This window comes from Sphaerodactylus townsendi, linkage group LG05, assembly GCF_021028975.2.
Source record: "Sphaerodactylus townsendi isolate TG3544 linkage group LG05, MPM_Stown_v2.3, whole genome shotgun sequence".
Lineage (NCBI taxonomy): Eukaryota > Metazoa > Chordata > Lepidosauria > Squamata > Sphaerodactylidae > Sphaerodactylus > Sphaerodactylus townsendi.
In genome coordinates, this window is record NC_059429.1 from 138,847,513 (window position 1) to 138,868,640 (window position 21,128).

At 57.1% G+C, this 21,128-nt stretch overlaps 1 protein-coding gene across 2 annotated transcripts; it reads left to right on the plus strand.

Moving 5' to 3' along the window:
• The first annotated feature begins 9,308 nt into the window (after window positions 1–9,308).
• Window positions 9,309–17,481, plus strand: CD40 (CD40 molecule). Of its 2 annotated transcripts, none has more exons than XM_048495871.1 (9): window positions 9,309–9,461; window positions 11,888–11,969; window positions 12,462–12,593; window positions 12,719–12,865; window positions 13,492–13,585; window positions 13,951–14,012; window positions 14,347–14,460; window positions 15,059–15,084; window positions 15,298–17,481. In XM_048495871.1, the coding sequence occupies exons 1-9, from the start codon at window positions 9,408–9,410 to the stop codon at window positions 15,412–15,414; spliced, it is 828 nt and encodes a 275-aa protein (XP_048351828.1). In that variant the 5' UTR covers window positions 9,309–9,407; the 3' UTR covers window positions 15,415–17,481. The 2 variants fall into 2 exon arrangements, with proteins under 2 accessions (XP_048351828.1, XP_048351829.1); XM_048495872.1 differs by lacking the exon at window positions 9,309–9,461 and adding an exon at window positions 9,596–9,742.
• Window positions 17,482–21,128: the final 3,647 nt, after the last annotated feature.

Genomic DNA, 21,128 nt, shown 5'->3' on the forward strand with positions numbered 1-21,128 from the left:
GATGCTGACCTACATGTCAGCACCTCCGCACCACGGCAACTGCCTAGCAGCTTTACAATGTCTTAAGAAACCCTTTCTCCCTCCGGGAGTCCGGGGGAGTCCAGGACAGCCCACCACCATTCATTAACAAAATACACAGTAACCAATCATACATTTGCAATACATGGGAACCAATCAGAATTCGATGGGCAGCCCCTTCTTGGATTTCGCGGCTGGGGTAGGATGAGGCGATGACATAGGCACTGGTGGGAAGAACATCAAAGAGTCCCTTTGGGTGCCTGGGGGGTCGGGAAATCTAAACTTGATGACGATGGCCCCTTTATCTGCCTGGGCATGGCGTAGATTAGGCAGTAGGGCTTTGTATGCGCTTCTTCCGGGGTCCCCTTTGTCAGCGTCCATCAAGAGTTTTACAAGTGAAAGGGACAGGCCCAGGTGGAGCAGGGGTGGATTCCTGCCTTGAGCCAAGGAGGTTCCATGCAGACGCAAATACAGAGGATACAAAAGATAACTATAAATCCTATATTCTATCTAATACAGTTGGTTCCTACCTATCTAATACAGAAATAAGACATTGTTTCGTCTTTATTCAAAACAAGTCCAGAAGTGGAATAAAATCACTTCTGGCTCCGCTATCACTCCTGACATATGTTCATCCAGCCTCTCTTTAAAGACCTCCAAAGAAGGAGACTCCACCACACTCCCAGGTCATGCATTCCACTGTCAAATAGCCCTGACTGTCAGGAAGTTTTTCCTAATGTTTAGGAGGAATCTCTTTTCCTTCCCCTTGAACCCATGACTCCTGGTCCCAGTCTCTGGAGCAGCAGAAAACAAGCCTGCTCCCTCACCAACATGACCTCCCTTCAAATATCTAAACATGGCTGTCACGTCACTTCTCTTTCCAGACTAAACATCTCCAGCTCCCCAAGTCTCTCCTTGTAGGCCATGGAATCCAGACCTTTTTCCATTTTGGTTGCCCTCCTCTGGACTCATTCCAGCTTGTCAATATCCTTCTGGAAGTGCAGTGCCTAGAACTAAACACAGTATTCCAGGTGAGGTTTGACCTATACCAGGATAGAGTGGTACGTCCCTCAGTCTTCACACTATACTTCTGTTGATGAGGCCCAGAATTGCATTGGCTTTCTTGGCTACCGCAGTTTGTGGTCTACCAAGTCTCCCAGATCCCTTTCACATACACTTTTGTCAAGCCAGGTGTCACCTGTCCTATATCTGCCGATTTCATTTTTTTTCTGCCTAAGTGTAGTATTTTACATTTATCTCTGTTGAAATTCATGTTGTTTGTTTTGGCCCAGCTCTCTAATTTGCCCAGGTGCTTTTGAATTCTGACCCTGTCCTCTGGGGTATTAGCTATCCCTCTTAATTTGGTGTCATCTGCACATTTGACTACCATGCCTCTGTTCCATCATGCAAGTCATTGATAAAATTATTGACTAGCACTGGGCCCAGGACAGAACCCTGTGGCACCCCACTAATCACTTCTCTCCAGGATGAAGATGAGCCACTGATGTTCAACCAATTATAAATCCAGCTCACAGTAGCTTTGTCTACCCACATTTTACTAGCTTGCTTTCAAGAATATCATGGGGAATCTTGTCGGAGGCCTTACTGAAATCAAGGTATGCTGTATCCACAGCATTCCTGTCACCTACCAATCTTGTCACTCTATCAAAAAAGATATAAAATTAGTCTGGAATGACTTGTTTTTGAGAAACCCATGTTGATTTTTAATGATCATGGCATTCCCTTCGAAGTGCTTACTGACTGTCTGTTTAATGATCTGCTCTAGAATCGTTCCTGGTACTGATGTCAGCAGTGGCATATTTGCCTAGGGGACATGGGGTACCCTATATCCCCGGGCGCCCCCCTGTGGGGGGGGGCGCAAAAATTTCAGGTTTGTTTGTGTGTTTTTTGTATTTTTAGGGTTTTTAGTTTTTGGCATGCAAGGGCCGCGGTTTTTAGGCTAGCAGTACCAAAATTTCAGGTATCTTTCAGGGGACCTTCCTGATGATACCTCCCAGGTTTGGTGAGGGGGTCCAAAGTTCAGGGGGTCCAAAGTTATGGAGCCCAAAAGGGGTGCCCCATCCCCCATTGTTTCCAATGGGAGCTAATAGGAGATGGGGGCTACACCTTTGAGGGTCCTGACAGCAGGCACTCTCCAAATTTCCCCAGATTCTCCTTTTAAATCCACCCGCTTCGGCATAGACTTAAAGGGAGAATGTGAGGTCCCCAGTTTAAACATTGAAAGTGATGCTGTTTCAGGGTGGGGGAGAATCCACCTCAAAACAGCATCGCTTTCAATGTTGTTTTAACTGGGGACCCCAGATTCTCCCTTTAAGGTGGATTTAAAAGAAGAATCTGGGCTCTGGATATCAGGCTGACTGGGCAGTAATTATTTGGGACCTCCCCCCCCCCTTTGAAGATGGGGAGAACATTAACCCTCCTCCAGTCCGCTGGGACTTCTGTTCTCCAGGAGTTCTCAGAGCCAGTGGTTCTGAGATTATTTCTGCTAGTTCTTTTAATACCCTGGTATGTAGTTCATCAGGCCCTGGAAACCTGAATTCATTTAGAGTAGCCAGAGATCCCAGTATTACATCTATTCGGAGCTGGAGTTCCTCTACTGCATCCTCTGCTCCATTTTCCACAGGGTGAGCACAGTTTTCCTGTTGGGAGAAGAGAAGGCAAAGAAGGTGCCGAGTCGTTTGGCCTTTCCTCCATGCCTTGTTAGTCTTTTGCCATCTTCCCCACAGAGTGATCCTGACAAGGTCCTCCAGCTTCCTACTTCTGCTTTGTACACAGTAATGGGGAATCCTGTGGCTCGTGTTAATTTGATCTTGGTTGCCAGCAAAATATCCTCAAGAATCTCTTCCAGCTCTTCACGGTCTCCCTTCCCAGTCTTAGAATGTCATCCAGATGGGAGGGGGGATCTGCCCATGGGAGCGGTGCATTGGTTGCGCCAGCGGATATGCTCTCCCTGGGGCACGTACCCTGGCAGAGAGGCAATTTTGCTGATGTGGGGCCAGGAGCCCAATTCTTGGATGGGGCATTCAGTCTCCTCCTGATTTCTTGGTTGCAGTCTCCCTTTCGGTTGTTGATGGAGTCAAATAATAATAATAATAATAGCCATCAGAACAAATTCGATCAAGGCCAAAATCGAAAAATCCTCAGATGATGCAAAATGCAGATTGTGCAAAGAAGCTGATGAAACTGTAGAACATGTCCTCAGCTGCTGCACAAAGATTGCCCAGACTGAGTACAAACAGAGACACAACTCAGTGGCCAAGATGATCCACTGGAATTTATGCAAGAATTACAACGTAAGAACAGCTAAGAACTGGTGGGAACATTGTCCAGGGAAAGTAATGGAAAATGAGAAGGTCAAGATCCTGTGGGACTTTCGAATCCAGACGGACAAAGTGTTGAAACGCAATACACCAGACATCACCGCCGATTGGTGGGACAAGCAGTGACCATCATCTACATAGCAGTCCCCCGTGACAGTAAGGTCATTGAAAAAGTATACGAGAAGGTCACTAGATGCCTCGATTTGAAAATCAAGCTTCAGCGTCTATGGCACAAACCAGCTGAGGTCATCCCAGTGGTAATTGCATGCTGGGCGCCATCCTTAAAACACTAGGGCAGAATTCTGAAACATCTTCAAATTGACAAAATTAACATCTGTCAAATTCAGAAGGCAGCCCCTGCTGGGATCCGCATCTAATACTACACGCCGAAGCACATTACAACTCCCCAGGCCTCTTGGGTGAGGCTCAACCAGGCCAGCCCACAACCAGCTAAAGATCTGGCAGCTGTGAAATCTACAATAATAATAATAATAACAACAACAACAACATCACACTGTCCTAGATGCTTGGGAAGTGTCCGACGTGTGATGTAATACAAAATCCAGCATATTGATCTTGTTTTCTGTGTATAACTGTTTTTGTATCAATATAATAATAATAATAATAATAATAATAATAATAATAATAATAATAATAATAAAAATAAAAATCTTCCAGTTTCAATTTCTTCATCTTCATTCTCATAAAGTGTGTGATTCCCCAGCAGCCATGACTTTCACCTTCTTCGTGGTCGGCTGTAATTCTGCTTTGGCGCTTTCTGTTTTGACCGTCATCAGCAGTCGTTCCAAGCCTTTGCTGCCTCCTGCCAGTAATGTGGGGTCACCTGCTTGTCTCAAACTGTTAATGTGCCTTCCGCCAATTTTCATTCCATCTTCGCCTAAATCTAATCCAGCTTTTGCTATGATTTGTTCTGCATATAGAGTGAGCTGTAGATGCACTAAGTGAATCAAGAAAAGACTCTGAATATGATCACAGCATGCCATAGTGTGTGTGTGCGTGTGTGTGAAGTGTTGTGTAGTCGCTTCCATTTTAGGACACCCTTATAATTAATAACCTCGCTCAGGTAATAAGTCAAGGGCCATAGCTGTCACCCAGCCCTTAGATTAATTTGCTCTTTTGGAGGGTTTTGCTAACTGCAGACTTCTGCACAATGGCCAGTCTTTTAAAAGGAAGGCATAACAAACCCCAGGGGAAAATGTGTTTTTACCTGGGGAGAAAATGGAAGAGAGGAGAAAGCTGCAAGCCACCCCAACTCCCCCGCCCAAGGAAGGGAGGGAGGGAGGAGGTGTGCTGAACCAGGTGAGACGGAAGCCCAGGTGTGTAGGGCGGCTGGTTTCTCAGCTGGACTGGGCCCACCTCTGGCCACCCGCCAGCCCAGATGTCCGCGGCGGAGCAGCAGCACTGGCGTGGAAGCCTTTGCGCGCACCCGCCGTCGAGGTGGCGCCCGGGGATCGTCGCGCTCCCAGGCCAGGCGCGGGGCCACTCGAGGGGGGATCGGGGCCGAAGCTGCTGCTGCGGTGGGTGGGGAGGGGGGCTCCTGCCCGGCTGGAGATTCCCGGCCGGCGCGTTACGGGAGCGCCCCCGGAAAGCCCCGCGCGGCTCCCCCGAGGCTGTGGCGTCCCCCTCCCGCGGGGAAGGCCGGGCGTGGGCGGGGGGCGAAGGCCGGCTTTCACTTCCTCTGCCGGGCAGGCCGGCCCCGCCACGTTCCCGTCCCGTCGGGCGGAGCGCGGCTGTCCCCCCCCCCCCCCACAACACACACACATACACACCTCCCCGGGGTCGAGCTAGCAGCGCACAGCCGACAGCGGCAGATGGGGGGGGAGGACCTGTCGCAAGCCCACCCCCACCCCCCAAAAAACCCGGGACTTCCCCAGGAGCCCTTCCATCCCCTCCCGAAGAGGGGGGTCGGGTCTTGGCAAAGCAGGGGCTTCGGCTGCAGACGGCTCCCCGGCACCTGCTCCTCGCCTCGCCTCCAGCCGGTCTACTGCCGACCAACAGGGCCGCCCTCGGAAGCTAGCTGCACCCGCCCTCAACCTGCACGGGCGGCGGTCCCTGAAGCGGCTCCCAAGAGGCACAGGGTGTGTGTGTGGGGGGGGGGGGGGGTGAGTTGCATTGGAAAAACTCTTCCTGATGGTCTGGTAGGGAAAGGCTGCTCTTGAGAGGCCTGACCACGTGGCGGCACTGAACACACCTGTGCGCGGGAGAGGGGAGTCCCCTTTCTGTTGAACTGTTTAGGGGTGTGATCTGCACCCCTAAACTCTGGGAGGAGCCTCTCGAGGCAGCTCCCCAATTGGGTAGTGGAAGAAGAAGAAGAAGAAGAAGAAGAAGAAGAAGAAGAAGAAGAAGAAGAAGAAGAAGAAGAAGAAGAAGAAGAAGAAGAAGAAGAAGAAGAAGTCCACTCGCTGGTGCTCAAAAGGTCATGTTACAACATTAGAAGCTGATGCAAAGAAAGGAAACAGGTTCACGGGTGACAGCAGATGCTGGAGACAATCCAGACAGTGCAGGGTGATGCGGCCAACAAGTGTCGGGATCCCTCGTGCCCTGTCCTTTCCGCACTGTCCCCTTACACCGCAGCCCAGTTTGCTGGAGAAAAACTCCCCCCCCCCCCGGGGTTTTCTGGCTGACACATTCTGGCAGGCAGTGGGAGCGCCGGAGCCCTTTGGGCCTCCTCCATGCAGTGGGAATCCGCTTCAGAGAAAGCTGGGATTAAGAAAAACACAAAACAACCCACCACCCAAAAACCAGCCTCTGGGTGTGCCAGTCTTGTCTCTGCAGGAGCACAGACTGGCACAGCCGAAGAGGGAAAGCAGCCCCCCACTCCTGCCCCGCCCAAAGCAGCTGTGCTCCCCCGGCCGGCCAGCTGGCAGCTGCAGGGGGAGCCTGTGTTAGGTGGGGTGCTTCAGCCACGGCTCCCGCTCCAGAAGGAAGTTAATGGCGCAGGAGGAAAGAGATCCAGAGAAGGCGGCTCCTCTGCCTCATGCCAGGGCAGGAAGGAAGCTGGCCTGGGTCTCTCCAGGCCGCCCTTCACAGGCAGCGCACTGCTTACGGTCACCAGAGGGATGCTGGGAAGTCCCTCCTCGCCCAGGTGGCCAAGCCCCTCCTGTCCCCACTTCCCCTTTTGGTGTCTTGTGTGGCAGAAAATCTTCTGATGCAGCTTGGGGGGAGTCCCCCCCCCCCACAGAGGTGGGCTCACCAACTGCACAAAGTCTATGTTCAGCAGCAAGAGCAGCACACACACACACACACACACACACACCCCCCAAACCTCCAAAGCAAAATCCCAGCAGAATAGTTTGGGGCTGAATGTTAGGAAGACCTTCCTGACTTCTGGAGCGGTTGCTTCTTGCTTCCTCCGGAGGAAATGAGCCCTCCCTCTTTGGGGGGTTTTAAGTGCAGGCTAAATGGTCACCTGGCTGCAAGGCTGGTTCTGTGAACTGTTGGGGACGGTGTGAAGGGGGGCCGGAAGGGACAGAGCCCTTTTCTTACCTGCCCAGGGGACCTTGAGGTCAGGAAGGAATCTTCCTGCAGGCCTGATTGACCAGGGAGCCTGGAAGGGGAGGGGGGGTTGCCTTCCTCTGGGTGTAGAACTGTTGGATGTAGCCATGTCTAATGTGCAAAGGAACTGAGACAAAGGTCCAGCAGGGGGGGTCAGCAGGGGAGGGCTGTAAGGGAAGTGGCCCTTCTGTCCTTTTGGGTCACCTCTGGTCTGCATTAGACTGATGCTCTCGGGTCTAATATCCTGTTTCTTCACAGAAGTTAGTTGCGGAGACTCTTCCTAGCTAGCCAGGTAGCTCTCTCTCCCCCCCCCCCTTTTTCTATCCTAAATGTACTCCCTAATAAACATTTGCCTTTCACCCTTTTTAATCAATGTGCTAGCCCGTTTCTCTGTGCAGTAAACCAGCAAGAACAGGGGGAAGTGGGGGAGTTTGGCGGGGGGGGGGGGGCTGAATTGCTTGCAGTGTGCAGTGTGAGGTCCCTTGCCACTCGATGTTTCTAGGTTTCTATGCCCCCCTTGCAGCTTGGGACACAGCCCATCCTGAGGGATCCACGTGACCCAGGGCATCTTGCTGAAGTCCTGGGGGTGGGGAGGGCCACAGAGCTGCAGCTGTCTTAGAGCAAAAGACGCTCAGAGGTGGTTTGCCAGAGGCTGCTTCTGCCAAGAGAGCCGGGACTTCCTCCCTGGGCTCCCACCCAAGTGCTGACCAGGCAACCCAACCCTGCTTAGCTTTTGGAGACCTGGCAAGATGAGGCGGGCCGGGGCTGTTCAGGTGAGGGCAGGTGTCTCCTGCGGGAATCTTTGGCCTGTCTCTTCAGCAGGGGAGGAGGGGGTTTCTTTCTGGGGAGCGGGTCAGCGCTTGGGCTGATGGGACCCTGGGGAGACACGTGTTCCAAATGTGGCACGTGGACGGACATGCACACACACGAGGGGGCAGAGTTGCCGGATCCAGGAGATTTGAAGATGGAGGCTCAGGAGGACGGGGGCCTCAGTGGGGCACCCCCCAAAGCAGCCATTTCCCCCCAAGGGAACTGACCTCCCTTGTCTGGAGATGAGCTGAGACCCCCCTCCCCCCCAGGGCAAGGATCTTCACTACGGCCACCATTTTGGGGCTGGCTCCACCTCCGGCAGCCGCTCTTCTGTGGCAGCCATTTTGTGGCCACACCCACCATGCAGTGTTGGAATTACAGAGATGCCCATCGGCTCAAAGAGGTTGGGGGCCCCTGGTGTAAGTCAACACAACCAATAGTGCGAGGAGGAGGTGTCTAATAAACCACGGGATGGGGTCAGGCCTACAGCCGTCTGAAACAAAGCACAGATGTCAGACACCATATTTTCAGTGAAACAGCACAGAAAACAGTATCACTTACGCCTAAAAACAATGTGGTGCGTAGATGGTCCCTGCGGTGCCCGGTGGGTGGTAGAAGAGTTCCCAGTTCTGTCCCTTTTGTAAGAGCATCTTCCTGAGCCATTCTGTTGCAGTATCTTTATTAAAATGCCCAGGCGGACTAACTGGCCCACGGAGGCCACCAGCACCAGACTCAGAGGGCGGCCAGATAGGTGAGCACTGGAGCAGCTGGAGTCACGCCCAGAAGCACCTTAGAAAACAGTAAGGCCGGATCTAGGGTGAAGAGAGCTCAGCCCCTCGAAAACAGACGCCCTGGGAATCATGTTGGTCTCTAAGGTGCCCCTGGATTCAAATCTAGCCATCAGCAGGTGTGTTCATGGCGTGCAGCAGCTAGAGGCGAGGCCTTCTCTGGGGTGGCTGCGGCCGTCACCAGAGAGGGGCTCTGATAGGGCTGGGATCAAGGTCGGAAGAGAGCCGGGCGTTACAGCAGCCCACCCGAGGAAAGCGTTCACTCCGCGCGTGTGCACCAGGCTAGGTGTGATCGTGAAAGGGGCTGAGAATGAACGGGCCCACAGGGTAGTGCCTCGGGGGCGGGGCGGGGGGGGGCAGCCTCTGTTGGCAGGCATCCTGGGCGCAGTTCTGGCTACTGAAGCTCCCACAGAAACCTGGCTGGGATCCTGAGGGCAGGAGAGGGAGGCGGGGCAGGCGAAGGGGAGCAGGACGCGGAACCCCCAAAGGCAGCTGAGAGGAGACCCCGGAGAGGTTGAGGAGGCAGCGATTCCTGGGAGCCCCCCTGGCACTGGGCGGCGGCGAGGGGGGGCAGCCTGTGAAGCGGGTGGGTGGGCAGCAGAGCCCCCCAAGCAGAGCCACCTTGACGCTACGCGTCGCCGGACCGCGGCTTCCACTGCCGGGGGACATAGGCGGCGGGGGGGAGGGGTTTGCCGTCGGCCCCTCCAGCGGCTCCCGCTCGAGGCCTGGGGACCCACCCACGGGGGGTGGGGCGTGGGGGCGCGGCCCGGGGCGGCTGCTGCTGCTGCTGCTGCTGCTGCTGCGTCGGGTCTTCCCCTTGGCCGGGCGAGGCGCCAGCGGGGGCGGGGAGCGGCCAGATTGGCTGCAGGGCCCGAGGGGGCGCGCCCGGCCGGAGAAAAGAAGCCGTCGGGGGGACGGAGGCGAAAGCGGCAGCATGACGGTGGGGCGGCGAGAGGCTTGGGCGGCCGGCGCCCTCCTGGCCCTGGCGGTGAGTGAGGGGCGCTTCCCGGGCCTCGCTCCCCGCCCGCCCCCTCCCTCTCTGGTTTCCTGGGGCGGGGAGGGGGTGGGGCGCGCGGAGGTCCGACGGCTCCTGGCTCTTCCGTGGCGGGGGGGGGGGGCGGGGAGGCTGTGGCTCGGTGGCGACGCACGGCGGGGCTGCCTCAGTCCCGCCCGCCCTCGGCCCGACGGCCCAGGCTGCGGAGCGCCGCCGGAGGCTCTGCAGGTCCCTCGGGACGCCGTCGGACGAGGATGGCCCCGCCCGGCGTGATGGTGGGAGGCGAGCTGCGCGGGGGTGGCGGGGGGGAGGAGGCGGCGGCTGAGCAGCGGCGGGTGCGGAACCGCCCGGCGGACGGGCGAGGGCTCGGGGTGGCCAGAGAGGACCCCGCGAAATGGCTAGGGCGCAACCCGGCGTGAGCTCGCCTGGCAGCGCCTGCGGGGGGCGGGAGGCTCCTTTCGTTTTCCTTTCGTTTTTCCTTCCGCTCGTTCTGCGGCCATTCGTGGGCCGCCCCCCCGGAAGCAGAGGCCGCCTCCCGACAGCCCGGTGGCCTTAGAGGGCCTGGGGCCGCCCTGCCCGTGGGGGAGCTTCAGTGGGCCATCCAGGGGGGCTGGAGAAAGGACTGGAGCCTTTTTCCAGCCGAGGCCCGCGAAGGAGTGCGGGAAAAGACCAAGCGGGGGGGGGGGGGGGGGGGGGGGGCTTGGAACGGATCCTTCTGTCTTTGCCACCCTGGCCGGATCCTGATGATTTGGACGGGGGGGGGGGGGGTGAAGAGTACCTCCTGCACAGTCATAATACAAAAAAAGTTTTTAAATGGAATCGTGGATGGGGGCTTGGAACGGATCTCTCTTAATTCTTTAAGCACCCTGGCCGGATCCCGGATGATTTGGACGGTGAAGAGTACCTCCTGCACAGTCATAATACAGAAAAAGTTTTTAAATGGAATCATTGGATGGGGGGGGGGGGCGGCTGGGTGAGCCTTTGGGACAGACTCATGGAGTTGGAAGAGACCACGAGGGCCATCCAGTCCGACCCCCTGCCCCGCAGGAACACACAGGGGCCCTAGTGTGACAGAAAGGTTGGGGGAGGGGCTTTTCTCAGGGGAAGAGGAGTGTGGCTGCTGCCACTCTGTGTGGTCTGTGACTTGTTCAGGGATTGATTGCCCTGGACTGTTTTCCTTTCATCCTTGTTTGACGTGGTGCTTTTGCATTGGTTCTTGTTTCTGAATTCCAGCCGCGTTGCTTATTAGATGCGCCTGACGGTGTCAGGCTGCATTTTGCATACCGTGTGATTCGCCTTCAGACAGACAAGGGACAAAGTGGACAAATAGTCACGGGCATCATCCTTCTGTGAGGCTGAAGAGCAGGAAGCTGGAGAAACGGCCGAGGGAATACTTTTTGGTGCAATGCAAAAAAAAACCCCCAAACCCACACACCACGTGTCGGGGGGCTTCTCCTTGGCAGAGGCTCCTCCGGGGATGCCTTCACACGCAGATGGCGTGGAAAGGGAATGAGGCAACAGGGTCCGTGGCTCTTAAGCCACGGAGCAGTAGTGGCTAAGAGCAGTGGCTAAGAGCAGGTGCACTCTGATCTGGAGGAACTGGGTTTGATTCCCCGCTCTGCCACCTGAGCTGTGGAGGCTTCTCTGGGGAATTCAGATTAGCCTGTGCACTCCCACACACGCCAGCTGGGTGACCTTGGGCTAGTCACACCCGGCTTCTCCCGGAGCTCTCTCAGCCCCACCCACCTCACAGGGTGTTTGTTGTGAGGGGGGAAGGGCAAGGAGATTGTCAGCCCCTTTGAGTCTCCTGCAGGAGAGAAAGGGGGGATATACATCCAAACTCCTCCTCCTCCTCTTCTTTCTTTCTTCTTCTTCTTCTTCACTGTGCTGCCTGAATGGAGCTCACCGGTGAATGTGGGGCAGGGGAACACAGCTGGGGAGGGTCTGTTGTCTTCACTGCCTGCCTGTGAGATGAACCAGCCGCTCTGACATTCTCTTGTGCTCTGGGTCGGTCTGCAGAACAGCCCGTCTCTCCCGCGGGGATTCCGGAGCGGAAGCCCCCCGTTTCCTGTCTTCCCCAAATCCTCTTGAAAGGGGCCGAGGTGTCTCCCTCTCGGCTGCAGCTGCTTTTTGGAGGTTTTGTCTTGGGGAGGCGTGGGGGGGGCGGTCGGAAGAGGAGGGGGGCTGAGGGAGTGCCCCGCAGCGCCAGGCAGCGATGTTTTGCCTTTTAGTGGCCAGCAGGCAGTAAACACCTGCCCTGAGTGAGCCCAAGTCTGGAAGTTGCGTTCCCACAAGGGAGAGCGGCCCCTGTCTCTGTCTGGTGCCAGGCTGAGACGCCCCCTCTTTTGCTCCTGCTGAGTCCGCTGCCCCAGATAGGGGTGCTCCCTCCCCCACTGAGCATGCCCACTCTCCTCTTGCAGTGCCTGGCCCTGGACGCGGAGCAGAATTGCAGCAGGTTTCAGTACCCGGCTCATGGGAAGTGCTGCAGCAGATGCCCACCAGGTAGCCGACCTGGCCCCTGCCCCGCCCTTTGAGCCCTGCCCCACCCCCCCACCCCCCCCACCCCGGCAACTCTGAATGTGCTTGGAATGGCCCCGGGCTGGAGGAGGGAGGCTTGGGGGAGGAATGCCCAGCCCCACGCTTCTGCTGCCCCATGGCTGGGAGTGGGGGGCACAGCACAGGCCCAAGGAAACCATCTGGTTGGGGGGGGGGGCTCAGGCAAGCTGCCTTCCTCGTCTTCCCTGCCTTTTGGCCCCCCCCAGGCAAAGGACCCTGCCTTGGCGGCGCTGGGCTCTCTGGCTGGTTGTCTGGGGTCAAAACCTCTGGCCTTCCGGGCGGGGGATCCCCCCACAGTTCCACCCGCACCGACGTTCTTCTCCGCTGGTGCCAGAGTGGGCGGAATCCCTCCACGCGGCCGGTGCTCCTGCCCAGTTCTGGCCCCTCCCAGCTCTTTTTGCGCCCCCCTGCATGTCTCTGTCCCCCTCCCCGTTGCAGGCCAGAGAGTGAGGGAGCCATGCTCCACCGGGGAGGGCTCGGACACCATCTGCGGTCCATGTCAGCCTCGGCACTTCCAGGACAGCTGGACCAAGGAGCCGGTCTGCACCCCACACACATACTGTGACCAGAGTAAGCGTCCACTTGGAGGGCTTGCCCAAGGTTGGGGGGGGCAGGTAGGAGGCCTGTCTGAGTTTGAAGGTGACCCTGCTGGTCCCCCTACCCCCCCCCCCCCGGCCCCATTTTCCCTCTTTCAGACGCTGGTTTGGATGTGCACACCCAAGGGAATGCCACGCAGGACACCGTGTGCCGGTGCCAGAATGGAACCCACTGTTCCAGCACCGAGTGCCAGAGCTGCCGGGAGAACTCGGTCTGCGGTCCAGGTGAAGGAGTCAAGCAGACAGGTGCGTGGAGACGGGCCGAGAGGTTCTGGGGCTCAAGCAGGGCCTGCTCTGGCCAGTGAGCAGCAGTGGCGTAGGAGGTTAAAAGCTCGGGTATCTAATCTGGAGGAACTGGGTTTGATTCCCAGCTCTGCCGCCTGAGCTGTGGAGGCTTATCTGGGGAATTCAGATTAGCCTGTACACTCCCACACACGCCAGCTGGGTGACCTTGGGCTAGTCACAGCTTCTCGGAGCTCTCTCAGCCCCACCTACCTCACAGGGTGTTTGTTGTGAGGGGGGAAGGGCAAGGAGATTGTCAGCCCCTTTGAGTCTCCTGCAGGAGAGAAAGGGGGATACAAATCCAAACTCCTCCTCCTTCTTCTTCTCCTCCTCCTCCTCTGGGGGTTGGGGAGGGGGCTGAGAGTGCTGGGCAGCACCTGCTCAGGAGTGGCTGACCTGTTCCAGAGCAATTAGCCCACTCATGAGGAGGAGCAACGGCTGCCTTCCCACGCCCAGGCAACTCTCAAGCAGCTGCTGCAGCTCCCAGCCAGAGGAGTGGCGCTGTGGCCACAGGAAGCCACCCGGGGCTGTGGTGCCCACGCTGGGGCTGGGTTGCTCTCCTGTGATGCTCCCTCTCTCCCCCATTCCAGCCACTGACGCAACAGACACCGTCTGCACTGAGTGTCCCGTGGGCTTCTTCTCAGACGTCTCATCTGCTGTGGCCCCGTGCCAGCCGTGGAGCAGGTATCAGGCCAGCTTTCTGCAAGCAGGGGTGCCGATGAGGCTGGTGCTGCCCCCCACCCCCCCCGCCCGGCCGGGAACTGCTCTGCATCTTGCATCTGACGTGTCACCGTGGCTACGGAGGAGGCAGTCCCCTTCTTTGTGGGCCCCAGCCCCGAGGCAGCTCACCTAGTGGTGGGTTGGGGCCAAAGCGGGTGAGACCGTGCAGAGCAACATGAAGATAGTCACCACTCACGCACACTCGCAGAGCCTGGCTGCCCTTTCAAACAGAGCAGCTTGTGGGGGGGGGGGACAGGAAAGGAGGGGGTCCTTGAGGCGAGCAGCAGCCACTGCCGCCCCCTCAGAAGGCGCCGTCTCTTCCCCTGCAGCTGCGAGGCCTCTGGACTTATCCACAAGGACGGTGGGACACGCCTCTCGGATGTCACGTGTGGTGAGGGAGCTCCCCTCTTGGGCCCTGTCGCTGGGGAAGGGGGTTGGAGTGGGGGGGGGCACGGCTGTGTGGAGCAAGTGCTGCCCTGAGACTCAAAGGATACAACTCCCCCCCCCCGGATTTGAGAGGGCGGGGGATCGGTCTGCGCATGATGGAACTGCCCATTTCTGCAGCCATGCTGGCAACGTTCCCCCAGGGTGTGTGTGTGGGGGGGGGGGTATTGCCAGCATGACTGCAGAAAAGCAGCTCAGCTGAGGAATGGGTGGGAGTGGGGGGGGGGGCGCTACCTCTTGTGAGGGGCATCAGAATTTGAGCCCTGCTTCCTCCGCCACAGGAGAGGCCCAGAGGGCCCACTCGCCAGCCGTGCTGCCAGCTGCTCTGGCGGCTCTGATCCTGGTGTTGGGGGGCATCGGACTTCTCCTCTGGTGTCGATGCCGTCATCACAAGGGTGAGTTTCTGGGGGTCTTGCCAGGCCCCCTGGGCAGAGGAAGGGGGTGCTGCTGCCCGCCTCCCTCCGTTAGTCAGGGCAAAGGGGGGCGTCTTCTGCAGCCTGTGTGGGAGCGGACAGATAAGGAAGGGAGGCGTCGCTGTTTCTCTCCCAGCCAAGGGGAAAGCCTAGGTCAGTGGTGGCGAACCTTTGGCACGGGTGCCAGAGGTGGCACTCAGAGCCCTCTCTGTGGGCACACACAAACAGAGTCCGTCCGTCCCCCCCCCCCCCACATCTAGGCTGGCCTAGGCTGCTGGGCTCAATTAGTAGCATTTAACCTAAGACCAAGTTTTGGGGAAGCATCAAGCTGGCAGGGGATGGTGGGAGCTGTAGTCCATAACATCTGGAGGGCTGCAAGTTTGACACCTACGTTCTAGGGTGATGCGGCGGCCTCGAGGGCTCCAGGGTCCTGGAAAGAGTCAGGAGCAACAGGCCTGCCCCCCCGCCCCCCGCGCGCGAAAGGGCCAGAGACTTCTGTGCTGTCGGCTCGCTCGACTGTGCCCAGGGTGGTGCTCTGGGGCTGACGCCGTCTCTGTCTTTCTCTTTCCTCCTCGCGCAGCTCTTCCAAAGGGGCATCAGAATGAGGTACGTGCCCCTAAGCTGGTGCTCACATGGGTGGGGGGAGGGGGGAGGGGAAGGCAGCACTGGCACCAGGCCGAGGGCTGCCCCAGACATTCCTCTGCGGCTCACCTGCCGTCTGCTCAAAGTGCCGCCACCAAGGAAGAGCTCTCCTAGGCTCAAGCGGCAGCCTGCTGGGCCACCAATGCACCGGCCGCTGATTCCCGTGCCTTTGTGCAGCCCGCTGAGGATGAGGACGAAGAGGCCTGCCCCCCTGCCTTGCCCGTCCAGGAGACGCTGCTCACCGCCCATGAAGACGGCAAGGACAGCCGCCTGGCCGAACAGGAGAGTGCTTGAGGGGCGTTGGCTGCCTCCGCTGGGTCCACCCTGTGCCCTCTGCTTCCTCCGGAGGCTTCCGGCTCGCGCACCAAGGGGACGTGCAGCACTGCAAGGCGGAAGGAAAGGCCCTCGCTCACCCAGACCCACGGGTCAAATCCTGGTCTTCCCCCCGAGGAGGGGCCGGGGCTGCCCCGGGACGCCCGGATCCGCCGTCCAGAGGAGCCATCTCTTCCTGCCTTCCTCTTTGGCTAAAGACAGTCCCACGCATCCAAGGAGCCTCTGAGGATACTGGGAAGGGTACTGCGCCCTGCTGCTAAGGACATAGTGGGGCCCGGCCCTTCCTGCCTGGGAGAGCCAGGTTCGAATCCCCCGCTTTCCTTGTGCCAAGCCAGCCCAGCTATACAGGTAGCTGTGAGAGCCAGCATGGTGTAAGTGTTAAGAGTGTCTGGGTAGGATCTGGGAAGGCCGAGTTCAGATCCCCACTCTGCCAAGGCAGTTTGCTGGGCAACTTTGGGCCAGTCATACCCTTCCTCACAGGGTTGTTGTGAGGACAGCATGGAGGAGAAGAGAACTCTGTGAGCCATATTGGGAGAAAGGTGGGATATACATAAAGCAGATGTGGTCAGTGCCTGGCCGAGGCGGAGCCAAGATGCATCCATGGCCCCCCTTCCAGCCCCAGGTGGTGCCTCAAGACACACCTCAGCTGACCCCTCCCCCTCACGGCTGGTTCTGGAATGGATGCCCTCCTATCCTGTGGTTCAGTGTGCGGCTGTGTGGGGCCTCACGGGACTGTAGATTTGTACATAAAGTGTGTCTGGCAGTATTTGTTGCCTGCTTGTTCCAAATCCCCTCCTGGGCACCAACGGGACCTGCTCCTTGACCACATGCGGACCCAATCCGGCTGCTCGTGCTGCATCTTCACTGCAGTTACTCTGTGTTTGTGCTGGAGCTCTTCTCTCTGCGCCCCCCGCCCCCACTGGGCCTCTCTTGCATATGCTCTTTGCATCTGGATGTACTCTGGTCTGGGAGGGGCACCCGCTTGCTGCGGGGGTTGGAGGATCTACCTCAGCAGCACTGGGGCAGCGCAGGAGAGGTTTTGGGGCGTCAGTTCCCCTGCGGTGCAGGCGGAAATCCCAGCCCTCCTGGGCCCATCTCGTATCCCGCCGGGCAAAACAGTTCTGCCCACCTCGCCAAACCCCACAAAGGCCTCCTCCGTTGTGGCCCCGCCCTGTCTTGCTCGACGGGGTCCGTTCGACCCCACCGTCGCCAGACCCGCCCCCCCCCACGCACACTTCGAAGGGCGAAGGCTGGGCGGCACTCTGCACATGCTCCGCCTGGCCGCCTGCGGAAGAGCGCCTCCACTGTCGACCGCTGCCGCCCAGCTGGCGGGCTCTGCAGCCGTCCTGGAGCGACCGCCCCCTCCCCCCCCCCGGGGGAAACCCCGCCTGCGAGCTGCGCCTGGAGTTCCCCTAAAAGCCCCGCGGGAGGAGAGGCGGCCAGGTGCCTTCCGGGCCAGGCAGGAGCGCCTCGGAGGATCCCCTCCCCCCCACCCCGCATTTCCCTGAAACGGCGCGGGGAGGGAAGGGGTATGGCGTGGCGGCGCCCTCTTTGCCCGCCAGGTGGCACTCTCGCCACGCGACCGGCTCCTGAGCACGCGCTTTCTGGGACCTGGCCGCGCCCCCGTTTGATCCGGGGGGGGGGGGGGCGCTGAGCGTGTGGCCGCCGCTCACCGGGGTCCCCCTGTGCTCAATGAATCCTATAAACGTGCGTCAGAAGCCACTTAGCCAGTTGTTGGGCGGGGGGTGACTGACGGCTTCGCTGCCACAAGACGTTCCTTTTCGGAAAAAGTATCCAGAACCACCCAAATCACAGCCTTTATTTTTTTTTCCTGGCAAGTTGGCAAATCGGTAATCAAGTCCATGGAAATCGCCCCCAGGGTCGAGAAGGTGTCTCCGGTGGCTTCAACAATCCAGAAGGTTCACTTAACCAAACGGGACACCCCTTAACATACATTTCCACATATTTTTGCGTTGATTTCCTCCAGAATTGGTGCCTCAATAAATGCAAAGTTTACATGTTTACAAATACAAAGTTTACAAATACAAAGAAGAAGAGTTTGGATGTATATCCCCCCTTTCTCTCCTGCAGGAGACTCAAAGGGGCTGACAATCTCCTTGCCCTTCCCCCCTCACAACAAACACCCTGTGAGGTGGGTGGGGCTGAGAGAGCTCCGAGAAGCTGTGACTAGCCCAAGGTCACCCAGCTGGCTGTGTGTGGGAGTGCACAGGCTAATCTGAATTCCCCAGATAAGCCTCCACAGCTCAAGCGGCAGAGCTGGGAATCAAACCCGGTTCCTCCGGATAAGAGTGGACCTGCTCTTAGCCACTACGCCACTGCTGCTCCAAAGCCCAAATGCCCCACTGGTTTGGTGTCCTGGCAGTCGAAGAAAACTTGAGAACTTTGGCACATAGACATGGTCCCCCTTTGACCACAGCACTGTCCGTCCCTCTGGGTGAAGAGCCATTTATGAGTCTCAGTTTGGGGGTCCCCTTCTGTCCCCTCCCTCAGAGTTTGCAGCAAAGTCCCATCAGTTTTTCCCTTTTGGAGGGGGGCTGCTCTCAGAGGTTGGGGTCACCTTGGCTGCCTCTTTATTGCTTGGCTATACGTAGTGACCCCCAGCTGCCTGGCCCATGTCCCTTCTTTGAGCTCACCAGTCGGTGGGGGGGGGACTCTATGTGACTTAGAACATGGGCAGGCATCTGCAAAACCAGGAGGCTGCTGTGACCAGCCAGCGTGCCGGGGCGCCAGGGTCAACGAGCGCTTTTAGTCCCTGTGGAGGGCAGAACAATGGTACATAATTAGTCCCATTGTCACGGTGACGTGGAGGGTGGGGGGGCTGAGATTGCAGAGATGTCAGCCCAGAGGCAGTGAATGCGCAGAGGTCGCTGGCAGGCTGGCTGATGCACGCTGGCACAGAACATCAGATGTGGCAGGGGGAGGGGGGAAGAGCCCCCGCAAGCGGGTCTGTCTGTCTGCTGCGGCTGCTGGGAGCAGACTTCTGGCTCTTGGTGGCAGCTCTGCACAGGAGGATCTGGAGCCTCTCGGCCGCTGACCCACCTGGCGGCAGCTGAGCAGGGCAGGCAGAGGGGGCCAGCGAGGAAGGGGTCCTTGGCATCTTCAGGAGGCTGGAACGGGCTCCTCTGGCTGGCTCTGAGGGGCCCTTCTGCTCGATGTAGCCATGGCTAGTGGACACAGGGACTGAGAAGAAGGCCCAGCAGGGGCAGGCAAGTGGTCAGCTAGAGGGGGCTGCAAGTGACCCCCCTGTCCTTTTGTCCTCAGGCTGATGCTCTCAGGTGTAATCTCCTGCTTCTTCTCAGAAGTTAGCTGCAGAGACTCTTCCTCGCTAGCCAGGTGGCAACTTGCTCTCTCTCCCTGGCACTCCTGAATAGACGTTTACCTGCCACCTTTTTAATCAGTACTGTCACAAATATTACACCCATGCGTACTCCAACTCACTAGGTGGGTATCATTTTAACATCTTACTATCACAAATATACAAAAAATGTTTAGTAAGTACACCGTCAGGTATGGCTATAAAACCTCTAGATTAGGTTTTTATTTCGGCAGTCCTTTGTCAAGCCAATAATTGTTGTACAATTATTGTGAGATCCTGATATCCAGAGAGAAGGACTATTTAAAGAAGAGCCATTCAAATGAAACTTGAAATTCAGTTTGGAAACTATCTAGTGTAAGAAAAAACAGTTGTGCTCCTAGAGGAGTAAGAAAAAGAATATTTTGTACAACAATTATTGGCTTGACAAAGGACTGCCGAAATAAAAACCTAATCTAGAGGTTTTATAGCCATACCTGACGGTGTACTTACTAAACATTTTTGCATATTTGTGATAGTAAGATAATGTTAAAATGATGCTCACCTAGTGAGTTGGAGTACGCATGGGTGTAAGATTTGTGACAGTACCTGTTGTGCACCTTTTTAATCAGTGCATTGGCTGCTTCTACACGGAAGCCTCGATCGGGAGAAAGGTCCCGCGCTGGAGCACCCTGTCCAATCAAAACTGATTTGAGTCCCACTGAGGTCACGGCAGGACTGACGGGCAGCTTGTGCTGGGTCAGGGTTCCAATTTGCAGCCTCTGGAAGAAGCTCAGCTCTGGCTCCGTCAAGCAGCCATTCTGCGCTTCAGGGCTGCTGTGGAGGCCCCTCCCTCCCTCCCCCCAATTTGCTTTAAGGCTTTGCTCTGAGCACCGTTCCTCCCCCGCCCCAACACACCTGTATCTGCACACCCTGTTTGTTTCAGCCCAGCATTGTAGTTGGGGCCAGGCCTTGGAGACTAGCTAGGCCTGCATTTCGTCCCGCCCTATTCCCTCACCCCCAATGGTGAATTATCTGGCATCTGTGAATGTCGGCCCCTCGGTGCTCCCCAGGAAATGTCTGGCAGCTTCAGATCTCAGCATCGCCAGAGGCCAGCAGCCTGGCCGCTCTTTAAAGCTAATGTTTGACTTAACAGGGGCAAGGAAAGCCCACCTGTTGGGATTTTTACCCCCTGGAGCAGCAGAGTGCTCAAGGGCACACAGTCGCAGCAGACCACCATCTGGTTTGTGTGCTGCTATTAGACCAAGTGACACACGGAGCCTCTTTAGCTTTGCAAAAGTAACAGGCACCCTTTACTGTAAGGAGCTCCATTCTCAACAGACAGGTTCTGATCTGGTCTCCCTAAGCGGGATGGCTGGAGATGCTGGGTCCCCCTCGTGCCACTCTTGCCTGCAGCAGGGAGGGAGCCCAGCGGAGCAGGAGGCAGCCAGGATCACAGGCCTTGTGCTGGGCAGGGGGGAGAGCACCCCCCCCCCACAAGGATGGCCCCAAGGAAGAGGCACGGGACCCCCCCAATTCACACGCTTGGCTACCGTGAGAACGAGGTTCTGGAGGTCAGACCGAGGGGAAAGCCAAGCCACTGGGGGCGGCCAGGGCTTCTTGCCATAAGATTTTGGAGGGGGTGGCCGTGGCCCTACGGCCCCCCACGGAAATTGAGGCTGCCTGTTTCCATCTTTTTATCACGGTTGGACCTGATCCACGGATTCCACCGCGGGCTCTGCTTATTCCCTCCCTCCCTTTCTTTTGGCTTTAGATCGGGCGCCGTTTTAAACAACTCCTGTTTTATACAAACTTGGGTTGTTTCAATTTCTAGTTCTCTGTTGTCTGAAGTTGCTGCGTAGGTTTTAAAGGGTTTAATGTTTGTATGCTGCTGATTGGCTGTTCGGTAGAACAGCCGTACTGTGAGCCGCCTCGAGCCCTTCAGGGATGAGGCGGCCTATAAGTTCAATAAATAAATAAAATAAAGATGGAGACCGGGGTCCTTGTCTCTTAGCAGCTGCCAGGCAAGTCCTGCAGGAGGGTGACTCTTTAGCGGATGCTCAGAGCAGCATCTACGTCGCCTCCATGCGCTCACCTAAAACATGAAGACTGGGGAAGAGGGCAATAGCACTGCTTTTGTAACCTCAGCTTGTGGGTTCTGTGGGGCAGAACTTGGAATGAGTTTGCAACAACAAATTTTTAAAAACAGAATGGTTTACTTTCTTAACATTTAACATCAACATTTAACATCACATTTCAAGGTCCTGTTCAAGTTGCCTTTTTAAGTCCTTATATTTACAGTCTTCTGATACTGCCAAGTCCAATTCTTCTTTGCAAGTGGGTTGGCTCCTGAAGACTCCCA